Genomic DNA, 13,317 nt, shown 5'->3' with positions numbered 1-13,317 from the left:
CACGCAAGCGCACACGTATACACACACACACACACGCAAGCGCGCGCACGCACATACGCACACACACACACACACACACACACACACACACACACATACACACACACACACACACACACACACACACACACACACACACACACATACATACAGACGGACACACATGTTCCTCTTATTAATTAATGAACTATAATCGCATAGCTAAGACATTTTATTAAAACAAACCGTTCTATGACTTCCTGAGCGACCCTACAATATAAATTAAAATGTGTCTGAATCAAGAGCTCTACTTAATATGTAGATTCTATAGTATAGCACAGTGTACATTAAAATTACCTTACATGTAACATTATTTATATTAAGGGAAACGAACTTAAGGAATTACAAAGAAAGCGCTCAATGCTATGCCTCCCTAGCAGCTCTTAACTGTGTAAGGATCACAGTAGGATGTTTCCGTAAGTACATTGTATATATATATGCCTATGTTCGTTTATGTGAAGCCTTCTATGCCTGCATTATCTATAAATTCATAATCATTTTTTTCCTTACGAAAAGTTTAGCTTTTTTTGTTACCTAGCACGTTACATGCCATACATGATATCAAGTCAGTCAATAGTTGGGGAATTAGATATTTTGGAATTTGTAGCACATAAGCATTTAGCTAAGAGGGCGGTGTCAAGTTATATTTATCAAATCAAATTGCAAAGTATGTGAGAAACACGAAAGCCTGTCTCCCCCACTGTTTTTGATATCGTAAGCAAAATCATTGCTTGCCAGTGTCTATAAGTTTTTCTAGATAACGTTGTTCGGTGCTACATTATTTCTGTGTCAAGAACAAGAGTTCAACTTACATTTTAGGTCTTCTCCAATCATGATTAAAATGTGTAAATTCTCTTCAGTTCAATTATGTGTAAGACCCTGCCCTACCCTTTTACTTCATATGACTCCAAATTCTGTTGGAAATGTTTGGCACAAAACTGCGACGCGTGTCTCCAACTAGCCAAACCGACACCAGTTGAAGTCCTTTTCAAGGACCTTTTCCTTACCTGAAACCCATATGCATCTTCAAAATAAATATGATATTGGGAAAAAAGAACACACACAAAATAAATGTGGTTTATCTCGCTAAAAGTGAAAGAATTTGTCTCATTTTTGTATTTTGTGAGACGTGTAATTCTAAAGTGGTGTCGAAGGCCAGCTGATGCTGTACTTACTACAGACGCGACCTGGGCAACTTCAGCAGCCACATCGCCGGCCGAATTGGCACCGCCTGATTTGGACAACAAACAGTGCATGTTTCGTCAAGAACACAAAGAGGGCATCCATATACATGCCCTCCGCCGGACTGTATTAAAGCAGACCGTACGTGAGATTCAAAGTCACCCAGTTTACTGTCGTATTCCCCTCTCCAGCAAATCATCGGATGTTGTAACCAGTAAACCCCTAGGAAACCCCACTGTATGCAAAGTAGTAAGCTAGTAGTCAAAACAAAGCATTATCAGCAGTCAAAGGCGTTCTAAGTAAACCAGCAGCGTCCTGTCACTGTATCTCATATCTGTAACTGAGTCAAGGGTTAGAGTTTGGCATTTTTACTATGTAACGTTACAGTACAATGCCAGACAGGTAAAGGCATTGGTGCATGCGGTATATGTGAGCTAATTGAGTGCATGCGAAAAACTTAACCTTGCACACTTGGCCACCAACACCCACTGGAATTGCCCATTTCACATATATCTTAATTTTTTTCGCGCGGTATTTCAGTTCCATCGACAATATTCCTATCACAAGGACTATTCCTTATGTAGCCCCTTAAGTTCTAGTTTGAAAATCTTGTCATACAAGGAATGGATCGGGATGACTACTTACCGACTACCATGACTTTGCGTCCCTTGAAGGACTCCGCACCGCTGTAGTCACGGCTGTGCAGGACAACTCCGGTAAACTCTTCAAGCCCGGGCACTTTCGGGACGAAGGGCTTGGAGAAGTGGCCGCTGCACACCATGACGCTGCCGAACAGGCTGGTCTGGGGAGAGGTGTTCCTGTTGTTGTCCGCGGCAACCGGGGCCGTGCGCACCAGCCACTTACCCGAGGTGGTGTAGTCGTCGGCCCGCCAGATGTGCTGAACCTGGAACAAGATACATGACACAGAGATCATGTACTTTCAATCTACTTATGTCATGTCCAGACTATCTTCGTATTTAGGCCAATACATATGTAATAATATAAAAAAGAGAGAATATATTGTACAGTAACAGACCGACTTGTTTAACTTGTATATTACACTATGTCAATACGCCATTTATGTCCACATTCCTGTACTATACATGTAGTTATAGACCTTAGACGAGTCATTGTATTGACTGACTTATCACCGTTGCCTTACAATTGTACCATGTACAAATGTCGTGCAATAAAGTTCATTCATTCTTGTATTGCACATGTACATTATCAGATAACGTGCATAGGTTTTCTTTATCTCGAATATATCGCAGAAGACTGTGTTGGATGACATCTAAAGTGAGTTAAAGGCTAGGCTGCAGTTGGCTTCCTTTTTTTATTCTACTGTTTTATTTGAAAAGAAAACTCGCAGATTTTCTGTCACCAAACACAGGTTATGATTAGTGTTACAATTTTAAGCTTTGTATCCGTACACAAAATAAGGCGCTTACCAACAAAGTCTTATTTTGTGTACAGATATAAGGTTTAGAATTGTAACATAATGTTGACTACCGTCACAGATGAACCTACATTCCAGGTTATAATTTAGTTTTGCTCAACTCTCCAAATTCACCACTGCTCCCCTGATCCCCCCCATGCTATAACTCGTGATCGGTCCCTACACAGATGTACCAGGCAATAATCTCATTCATTACGTACCTGCACACCAAATTGGATGAACTTCATGAGCTCAAATTTGTCTGCGAACTCCCGCAGGTAGCTGTGAACCTGCGTGTACGGCAGGAAGGGCGGAGCCTCCTTGGGTTGAGGGAAATCGCTAAATGACATCATCTCCTTGGTCCTGTTACTGACCAGGGACTTGTAGATAGTCGCTCCTTGGTTAGGGCGTGGCTCGTCTGTGTAATACCAAACTCCTCCTAAATAGAATTAACAGGATTGGCAGATTGACTAGTAATTCAACTACTAATCAGTGGGAAATTGGATTGTATTCTTATCCACGGCCTCAAGCGACTAGCCTGGTATCCAGCCGTAATATGATAGCTCCCGAGTCTCTTCTCTCCTCTTCGCAATTACTAGTAGTATCCAGCCGTAATATAGCTCCTGAGTCTCTTCTCTCCTCTTCGCAATTACGAAGAGGACAGAAGAGACTCGGGACTAGTCGGGAGCTATATTACGACTGGATACCAGGCTATCAAGTGACTGGTTTTCTATTACACTTCGTCTGAAGACATGAGCTTTAGTGCAACCAAGTCAGATCAATAAGGCAATGTATAACAATGTCTGAATGATGAATGAAGACCTTTATTGTACATATACCCACTGGGTTAAGCACAGGTCGAAACGAAATGATAGTTGACAAATGCATATATTTACAATGTCAACCAACACAAGGATATTATTCTACTAGACAGTATACTCAGTGAATTCGACTTCTTCTCGCTTATTTGATACTGAAAATGTAAGAACAGATATGTTTTACAAATCAAAGGTTTGTCTAAATTTTGGATGTCACAGTTCTGTAAGCTTAGCATGTGATCCTTAGAAATGCATACATATGAAACAGAAAACGTACACGTACACTGAATTTATGGTTTTCTATCAGTATTCCAGTCACGAACGGACTTTACTTGTCACTGAAGGGCAATGCTGAATATGATCATTGCTTCGTGGAATGTAAGCGTGAATTGCCCCCTTACGCTCTAAACTACATTTAGGCGCCTGGAAAGACATCTAATATAGGCAAATATTAGTCCCAATTTCTAGTGACAAAGGCACATGTCGTGTATATATAAAGCATAGAAGGTTGAAATTGATCAAAGCATGATTGATCGTGTCAACTCCCCGTACTATTGCACCACACCATGTCACAAGGTATTGAAATTCTCAGGTACAAATGGTTGTTTTCGTAGCCTAGCCGCTTTCAAATAATCTTTAGTAGAAATATAACAATATGTGAGATATAGCCAACGCGAGTAGTAGTATCTAAATTAGTCTCTTGTTATGTACAATTGCAATAATGTCAATCACTGCCCTTGTAACAGGCCTGTTTCCTAGTACGTCTCTACTACATGTGTGTTTCTCATGTCCATGTATTTACAACTAGCCTTTGCGCACGAACTTGCCAGTAAATCTTTCTGTATATACAACATTTAAGACAGAGTTTCACGAAACAACGAATGAAATTGACTGGAGTAGAGAAAATTCATTTAGGCGCGAAGGAAGAAGCATTATGCATGCACTACATTTGCATTAGATCCGGTTTGCGGCAGACGGGAATGGAATATGGATAATGACAATAATCTGCGGTAAGGTGGCATCTGTTATGTGTTACTGAATTAATGGGATTGGATATTGCGACACGAATGCTGTATGTATGCAGACTTTCCTTAATCAAGTAAAAATGAATTACCAGTGATAGTGGAGAAATCGTGTTAATGTTTATGTCGCATTTTTCATTGAGAGAAAAATTACGTCCTTGCATAATGGCTATTGTAAGCTACCATCTCTATGAATGCATAACGTTGTAAAGTATCTCTTTCATGGAAACGCACTAAATTTGCTGCATCATTTCATACATACAACATTCTAAACGAGTAATACACGGCGCGTTTACAGGACATATGGGTCTCTTTCAGGAGACCATCAGACCGCATTAACGCTCGCACACTGCCGAGTAGATTACGGCATGAATAAATCGATAGACGAGTTTTAGAAAGGCGTTGCTGACAAATGATTCCAGTCAAGCACTATTGACACCGAAAGGTAAACTGTATCAGCGGTGCTCTGTTCCCAGACTTATTCCTGTCGGCTGGGGTGCTGTTTCGTACGTGGGTTGGTGGTATTGATTCTTGAACGATAAGCGCGTCCCCGGATGGCGCTGAAACGCAATTACTCCCGACAGTGCCCGGCCATCAGTATCCCAAAATGGCCCATGAATTGGTGCGCCGATTGCTTAACGGGGGGCCATGGACGGGTGTTACGTTCAGGCGTACAATTTATCTACCCAATCAAGACAAGTCTATCATAGAAGTAAGGAGAGGGAGAGAAAGACTATTGAATGGCAAGAAACTATGAGTGGTGTGGAAAAAAATTGAAAGCAATTATTTACATATGTACGAGTTACAACATTGGATGAACGCGGGTGCCGTTGAGACGCCCCAGCGAGCGTCATAAAGAAGACGGTTACGCAAGAATCTAATTTGTCTTGTACGTCTTCATATATATATATAGGAATGTGACGTCACAATGCATGATGTCATAACTATGCACTCCTCTAGTCCCATAATATGCTTGACTTCTGCTGTCCTTGGTGCTGAAAAAATGGCGCCGCTTACCCAGTTGGTCATGTTGCTCGAAGCACACCGGCTCCAGCCCCTCCTCCAGGCAGGCCTTGATGCAGGCCAGCCCGCTCACCCCGGCCCCGATGATCGCTACCCGCCTCGTGCTCTCCATGCCGCCCCTCCTCTCGTCTGATGACGTCATATTTCACCCAGACCTGCAAGCGACATCTACCTGTAGTGTACAAATTGAACATCAAAGATCAGAATAACCGCACGTAGTTGATATGAATAGTACAATCTATTTTTATAAATCAGATTAGTAAACGCTTAATCGAAAATAGCCACAGAACGTGCCTAACAATGGCGCATGCAAGATTATACGGAATTGAAATGCCAATGCCGGAAAAGGATCGAAACTGTTAAATCTACATCTAGTAGTAGTTCTTGTATCTTGTATTAAGGTACCAAAGAACAAGCTCATCCTCATCAATCAGAAAGGAGTAAGTCAGAACGTTAAGATAATGAGATGAACAGTTGCAGGTAGGGAGTGGTCAGGAAATGATTTAGAGATCAATATGACACATAGCAATTCCCTGCATTTGGCTCCAATTACTGTGACAGTAGATTGTCTTTTCAAATGAACACGTTAGATGTAAAGGATACGGACGTATTAACAGACAGCAACGATGCAGAATCAGAGATCTAACACTGCCGAATAATAAAAATCTGTCCCCAAATACTACAATAAACCATCGTTGACACATTGAACAATGCTACTGACCCAATTTTCACGCTACACAATTATGGAAGAGACGGTGCATACCTTTTAATAGCCCCTCAGTTGCTTCTGGTAAAATACAGACCATCCGACGATACAGAATACTTATTTCTAAGAGATAAAAACCGTACTTTCACGAAGCATTACAGAAGTGCATGCAGTTCTACAAGCACTGACGGTACGAGCCATATGCAGCCTCCTGCGTCCATGCGAACAGTGCGCTGGGCACGAGGTATCCATTGATTTCCCCCGAGAGATAGTCAAAGTAAACCCTACGGGTGAATACGAGAGGGGGTAGCAAGGGAGACGGCGAACAAAAATTATTTGATTGATATGGTTAATTACATACTATTGAATATAAGTGAAAAGAGAGAAACATTGCCTGATTAAATCTCGCTTATAGCAGCCCGCCAAACATCCGCGGGGAGGGCCAGTTACAGCCCTGGACAGCGGAGTTTGTGTTACACAGACTTAGTAAGAGAAACAATGCCCTATACCAAAAGTGATCACAGACAAAGGAGGAAATATCAAAGCTTTGGGCATATGATTTTTCTTGGCTCTTATAAAGTACCGTTATCAGGTGCAAATTATTGACTGTTTTGAGTGTTTGGCCGCACAACTGATACTGCATTATTCAGAAACCTCTATATACAAACATGGACCATGTCATTATGGTGACAAGCAGCCGCTGTGATGATGAATGAAGCACTTTATTGTAGGTGTGAGATTCGAGGCACCAGACGGCTTGATTTGTATTCTGAACGAAATACCGTAAAGCAGTATGTGTGGTAGACACAGAGAGTGTGCTTGAGATTCTTAGAATCCTATAGTTTTACACATGCACGGGCACAGCTAAGTCGATATTCCAAGGTTTTGCATGGACAGGTGCATATCGGCCTACGCGTTAATGGGCACGTACCCCCACGCCTCTCTCGCTGGTACAAATCTTACAGGCATTCAAATAAGATGCATGCAGCATTTTCAAATAATTTTCAAATACTAGTATCCAGTTCTTTTTTAATTTTTTTTTCATTTCTAGATTTTTTATACAAAGCTTTATTGAAAAACATCAATAATTACATACTTATACACTGTGACATTTACATGTACAGCTTCATGACTGCATCTCCGACTAGTAGTACTAGTACATGCAGATACACAGGCTCTTTGTACCTTATGTGCTTGTGCAATAGTACAAAAAATCTGACAGTGTTTTCTCTTTGCTTTTCTAGTGCTACTACATGGGCCCCCTCCCCACAACCAAGCGATGGTCACCAGTGTTTTATATTTCAGAATGAGATAAGCAAATATTTGAAAGAGTACGGTAGAAAATGGATGTGTATCACGTTGTAAAACGTAGTGCGGTGTATGCATGGTGCGGGCTGACGCTGTCACAGCGAGTCATCTATCTATGTCGAATATTGATTGGGCCTCGTTAAGCTTTCCGGTCAGGTTTACAAGTTGAACAAAACATTAGTGCTATGTGAGAATAGCATCTTACATGGCTTACATATTATAAAGATGTTAAATTATTCACTTTTATGGCGGAATGAGGGCAAAACAACGTGTTCGGAATGGCATACTCTTTATTTAAAATTTACACTAGTTCGGCGACGATCCAGTGAGATATCACGATAAGCATGTGTTGCTTTGGAAAGGGCACATTCAATGTGATTTTGTTCTTTTTTACTTAACGTTATATGCTATCAGTTTTGTAAATCCATTTTGTTCAACGGCTGAAAACTGATGCAGTAGTGTGGCTGATCGCAAGACGGAGCTGCTGTAAGTACTTTGAAAAACGAACAAAGAGAAAGGTCGACATTTAGCGCTAACAAAAACGAAAGTAGCAACAATGAAAAAGGAGTTATAGACTGTAAATAAACAAACTCTGCAGTAACGGCCGCGCGCGGACCATGGATATATCTATAACGTTACTGTTTGTGTTTATTGCACAACAAATCGGTGATATTTACATCACGCCAAATGCCTGGGGCTAATATCCGGGTTCTACTAGTATTCAGAAGCTGTAGATGCGGCACACTGATATTGTAACGTCCTTCGTTATAACCATAATCAAAGGGATATCATTGAGAAGGTTTACATGTTTGTGTGGGGGGGGGGGGGAGGGGGGGGGGTCAGCTGTGGTAAAGGTCACGCGCACTGATACACCAAATGGACAGACATCATGATCTTATACATACGGTCTTGTTCTGTGATCTAGCATGTTGTAATTAACAGGTGAGACAGACTGATGAAGCCAAAATTTGCTTCCGTTATTCCTTGAAAAAATGGAAAATACCGAGTCTTCGGTCGTCATATACTAGAACTTTTTATCTCAGTAAGCCCCCCTCCCGTGACTGGTCAATCAATCCGTCTAGCTTTTATAACCCTGTAAATTACATGAGTTAGAACATGTGAAGTGCGGGTAAGTGGACGTGTAACTTGCAGTGTCAGGTAAGTGAAATCGCATTGGTGCTATAAAACTTGGGGTTGGACTTGGCAACAGCAATTCCATAGCACTATAAACCACCACCAACGCAGGGCTGTGCCATCGTAAGTGTATTTGCACGTGAACCCAAAGTATTTAAGTATTTTAGGTACAATGAGACATGATGAATGCTTAAAGTGTCGACGTCAGTGAACGGCAAAAATTGAAAGAATTCCATGCAGGACATCTCTAGTTACATGTTCACAAACACACGCGTTCACTGAAACACACAGTTACACCCGAAAATATAACCTTCTTGGCAAAAGCAAAGGCAATGACAAATATATGAATTGTGTTTCATGGTCAACCCAGTCCATTATCAAATTTCTGACTATTTAGCAGTGAGGAAGGTAGTCCACATCGGTCAGGGTGGTTAGTCCTTACCTGAGAGTTTAGTTACCGTGTCATCTTCCACAGAACACAAATGTAGCCAAAAAGACCTTTCAGTTTATTCCGTTTGAGTCATGCATCATATTATATCAATTAAATTTGTCCACATTCACGTTAGTGTGCAATTCTGATAGATGATCAAGTAGAAAATGAAATACATAAGGGTGTACCCAAATCAGATGCTAGCTTTCTTGTAGCCGAACCATACGCAATACCCTAAGGTCATAGGATCGTCTGGCCTGTTGTAAGTGATATGGTTAGCCTACATTGTCTTAAGAAACCACGCGTCACAGAACGTCGTCTTATGTGTCGTAAGCTCGTTTAAGCTTACATGTTAGACGATCTACGTCAATGGAGCATGGCGGGTTAATTTCTTATCACTGACAAACAGTATGTATAAAGTACAACAGTTAAGGAAATGTCCCTCGGCCTAAAGAATGTAAGATTGAAAACAAGATATCAAAAACGAAAGTTCCACTGCTGTACCATAGACAGGCAACAATGGGCCCCAAATCTGATAATTTCAACGCTCATGAAGACCTACCCACATACCAAAATATCAAGACAATCCATACATTCTGGAATTTTACAGGTGGACACACAGACAACCACACAACCTCACACAACACACACACAAGCTCTGAATGTCACACACGAAACATGACCTTGATGGCGAAGGTAAGGTAAAATTTCATTCTACACATGTGACGATTTCTTCTCCCCAAAACAAGTTGTGTTGGAACACGCGGTATCAGCCAGGTGTGGTGTGGTGACCAACTCGCAAGTTTCCAGTTTCATGCATGTTGTCTTTACGTACCTGCACTTGAACGTCCGAAGCACTAACTTAAGGTAGTAATTGCACAGCTGCATGCAAGTACAAGCTGCATCATACGGACTGGTAGACTCCAGCTACCCCTATATACATGGGACGATCGTACGCGGGACGAGAACGAGTGTGGCTGTCCTCCTCAAACACCTATAGGGGGACCGACGGCCGTACTATGTATTAGAAGTAAATGCGTTTTCTACAGAGTCGCCCCGGCTACACCATAAGGTGAGCGACAACAGTTGCAGGGAGTCTAACTCAAGACTTACCGGTTCAGTGGCATACATACATGTAATCCCCCCCCTCCCCACTTTGAACAACGGATAGGAAAGAGAGGAACATAAAATTATCTTCAGTACCACCTTGTCGACAAATCAAACCTCTAAATCATCACAATAGTTCAGTCCCGTTACAGAGAACCCACTGGACCCACAAGAAACTTATTTTTGGGTAAATTTCCGCCTTACCTTGACTACAATATATCTCCTGTCGCAAATCCCGCCACTATTCTGCTGCAGGGTATTGTGGTTGTTATTTAATACTCTATAGGGTGTGTTAGTTCTGCACCTGTTATAGACCATGCTATGTGCCCCTCCCTGTCTACACAAAGCTCAGAAATGACCGTGGATTTGGTTACGCCTTACGGAACACAAAGAACAGGTACGCTCGGGGGAACTTGAATTAACGGACATTTGTTACGAGTGAAATCTGACTCATCTTGTAATTCTTTTGTCTCCACAACCGACTTCAATTCGTTTATATTATTGTAAGTCGATCTCGTACTCTCACTGCTTGCAAGTTGAATAAGGCACCTTGTCGAACACACTTAAGAACATTTGCTAAACCGACGACAGTTTCGCACCAACGGATTGATACACAAAAAGACCCAGTTTGCTTGGTCACCGCGATAGTTCGGCGTTAGTTATTCCCACCGATCGCCAGTGCGGGTGCCTGTTTATACCTTTATATAAAAACCGTACGAAATTCCTTGTTGTGCGGCTGTCCAAAGAAATAATCTTAGAGTACCGACGGCCGTCCGTTCACAACATCGGGTGGGTGACAACTGCTGCAGGCCTGGGTTAGCCTGGTAGAGGACAGAAGAGGCCTGGGAGCTATAATACGGCTGGATACCGGGCTAGGCAAGGGTGTCTAACTCAAGACTTCATGGTTGAGTGGCATAAATACCCAGCCTTACATGAGGCGCCTGGGTGAACTTTATAGGTCGGGTCAGAAAAGAATCATTGCAGCGGACACATTGACATCTATGTTTGACTATTTGCGGGTGACAGCACTGTTAAATTCCTTTCAAACATACCCCCCCCCCCCCATTACATCAAGCGCATATCTCTACATCTGCCACCTTATCGACAAATCAAATCTGTAAATCATCACAACTGCCTCGAAACCATTCTGACTCACAAGAAACATATTTTTGGGCAAATTCTAACCTTACATTGACTTCTTATTTCGCCACTATTCTGCTAAGGGCGTTGCGGTTGTTATCTGATAGTGTATGTTAATTTTGGACTTGCCATAGTGAGATAACGTGTAATGTGCCCCTCCCCGTCCACACCAAGACTCGAATTTGAGTTGGGATTTGGTACCTTTGATTACGGAATACAATGAAGGGGTAGCACAAGAGCGAGCAAGATTTTATCAGCGTTTGTTAGGGGTGAAATTTCTCACATCTTGTGACTTTTTGTCCCCAACTGACCCTATTTCGTTGGAGTATGGCCGCTTGTTGAACAAACCCACCACATTTTTCGCGTCACTGGATTGATACACAGGTTAATTGGATGGTAACCATGAGCATTCGGCCTTATGCTAACTCAAGAGCCTGTTTAGATCCTATGAAAAATAAAAAACTTATAAAGAAAAGTTATTTCAAAAGTTCTGAAAGACATGGCAATATTCTCAGTAACTTTTCCGACGCAGGTCACAGCTTTGTCAAGGGTAATGATCTAGATTGTGCCCTACCTGCTTGGGAGAAAAGGAATGGACCACAGTTAATACCCTTGAAGCGCTTATCCGGCATAATCATTTAACCACTACCTGTCTAACAACATACCTGTAAAGTTATTGAACTGTAATAGCGCCACCTGACACGGGCGTGGGAATCGCAATGCCGAGGAACTCTTTTATGGAAGTGACTACATGTATGACTAAATGAGCTATTGCAGAAATTTAGTCCTTTTAACTAACTTAATTTCGCGGCAAGTCGACGTCGTGCTTGCAAGTTGAATAAAGACCAGAACATGGCCGCTAGTTGAGTAAATGTCAAGACAGTTGCTCAAACCGGCAGCAGTTTCGTCCTGCTCTTTTGACACACAAAGTCAAAGACATGCTCATTTGGTCACCGTGAGATTTTGATGGAAGGCTTCCCACCTAGCACCTACGTGGGGTATATAAGGGTTTGGTTAGAGGAAGTTGAATGTACAAGAGTAGATTAGACGTATATAACGTTATGCACATATAAATGTATATGATTGTTTCCATTGTTACATGTATATTATATGGCTATTACCATATGCATGTGACCAGTACCTAGCCCATTGCAAGAAAGGTCTTCATTCATTCATTCATGCATTCATTCATTATCGCTGGCAATACTGCCTCTCTAGACCTCATATTGGACAGGACTATGTAGGACAATCCAGGACAGGGCAAGGCTGTCAGTTGTTTTGCAGGGTTAAAGTACGATATAGTGTATTCTTTTCATGCTAGCTGCATCCTGCCATGGCCACGTGCACAAAATGGAAGGAAGTTAGATGTACCGGTACAGTTTTCTGTGATTCTCAATTCCATTACATGTAAATGACAGCAGCTGATAAGTTATTGTACTGACCTGACTCAGGAGGGTCATGCAAGTATACATAAAAATTATAAAGAAGCACATGATATAAATGATACATATTGACATGCGATCCCTTAGATTTATACAGATTATCTGCCCCAAAAGTTGTAAAAATACAGTACAAAGAAATCTTCTCGGGAACTTTCCCGACAGTGTACACAGCAACAGAACACAGCTTTGTCAAAGATCTAGACTGTGTCCTGTAAACATGTCTTACCTGTGTGAGATAATGAGTGGACCACAATCTTTCGTCCAGGCAGTAGCTATCTCTGTCTGATGAACATGACCTGTCTACTAGACAGGCCTGTAAAACTACTGAACTGTAGCCGCGTCACATGGCATGGCCAAGGGGAATGCAATGCTACTACAGTCACGTACCAACTATTTCATGTGAGTGGTACATTTGACAATCTTGTCTGGTCGAAGGTAGTTTGCCGTGCCAAAACTACCTTGCACGGCAAAATCTCTTTCAGGTCATAAAGAATATAGCCAACGTTGAAAATCGCGAACCAGCGCCCCCCC

The 13,317-nt window shown here is 41.9% G+C and overlaps 1 protein-coding gene across 2 annotated transcripts in view; it reads right to left on the bottom strand.

Moving 5' to 3' along the window:
• Positions 1-10,528, bottom strand: part of LOC118429053 (dimethylaniline monooxygenase [N-oxide-forming] 2-like) — a 16,193-nt gene extending 5,665 nt beyond the window's left edge. The window contains exons 1-5 of one of the 2 annotated variants that reach the window (XM_035839396.1): positions 10,409-10,528; positions 5,514-5,691; positions 2,878-3,095; positions 1,867-2,125; positions 1,215-1,270 (exon numbers count right to left, since the gene is read on the bottom strand). In XM_035839396.1, coding sequence (XP_035695289.1) covers positions 1,215-1,270; positions 1,867-2,125; positions 2,878-3,095; positions 5,514-5,661 — 681 coding nt within the window. In that variant the 5' untranslated portion in view covers positions 5,662-5,691; positions 10,409-10,528. Of the gene's footprint in view, positions 1-1,214; positions 1,271-1,866; positions 2,126-2,877; positions 3,096-5,513; positions 5,692-6,282; positions 6,477-10,408 lie in introns of those variants that run through there. The other variant, XM_035839395.1, reaches the window with a different exon arrangement.
• Positions 10,529-13,317: the final 2,789 nt, after the last annotated feature.

Source organism: Branchiostoma floridae, chromosome 13 (assembly GCF_000003815.2).
Source record: "Branchiostoma floridae strain S238N-H82 chromosome 13, Bfl_VNyyK, whole genome shotgun sequence".
NCBI lineage: Eukaryota > Metazoa > Chordata > Leptocardii > Amphioxiformes > Branchiostomatidae > Branchiostoma > Branchiostoma floridae.
The sequence above is the reverse complement of the archived record's forward strand: the minus strand, read 5'-3'. Positions and strand labels throughout refer to the sequence as shown.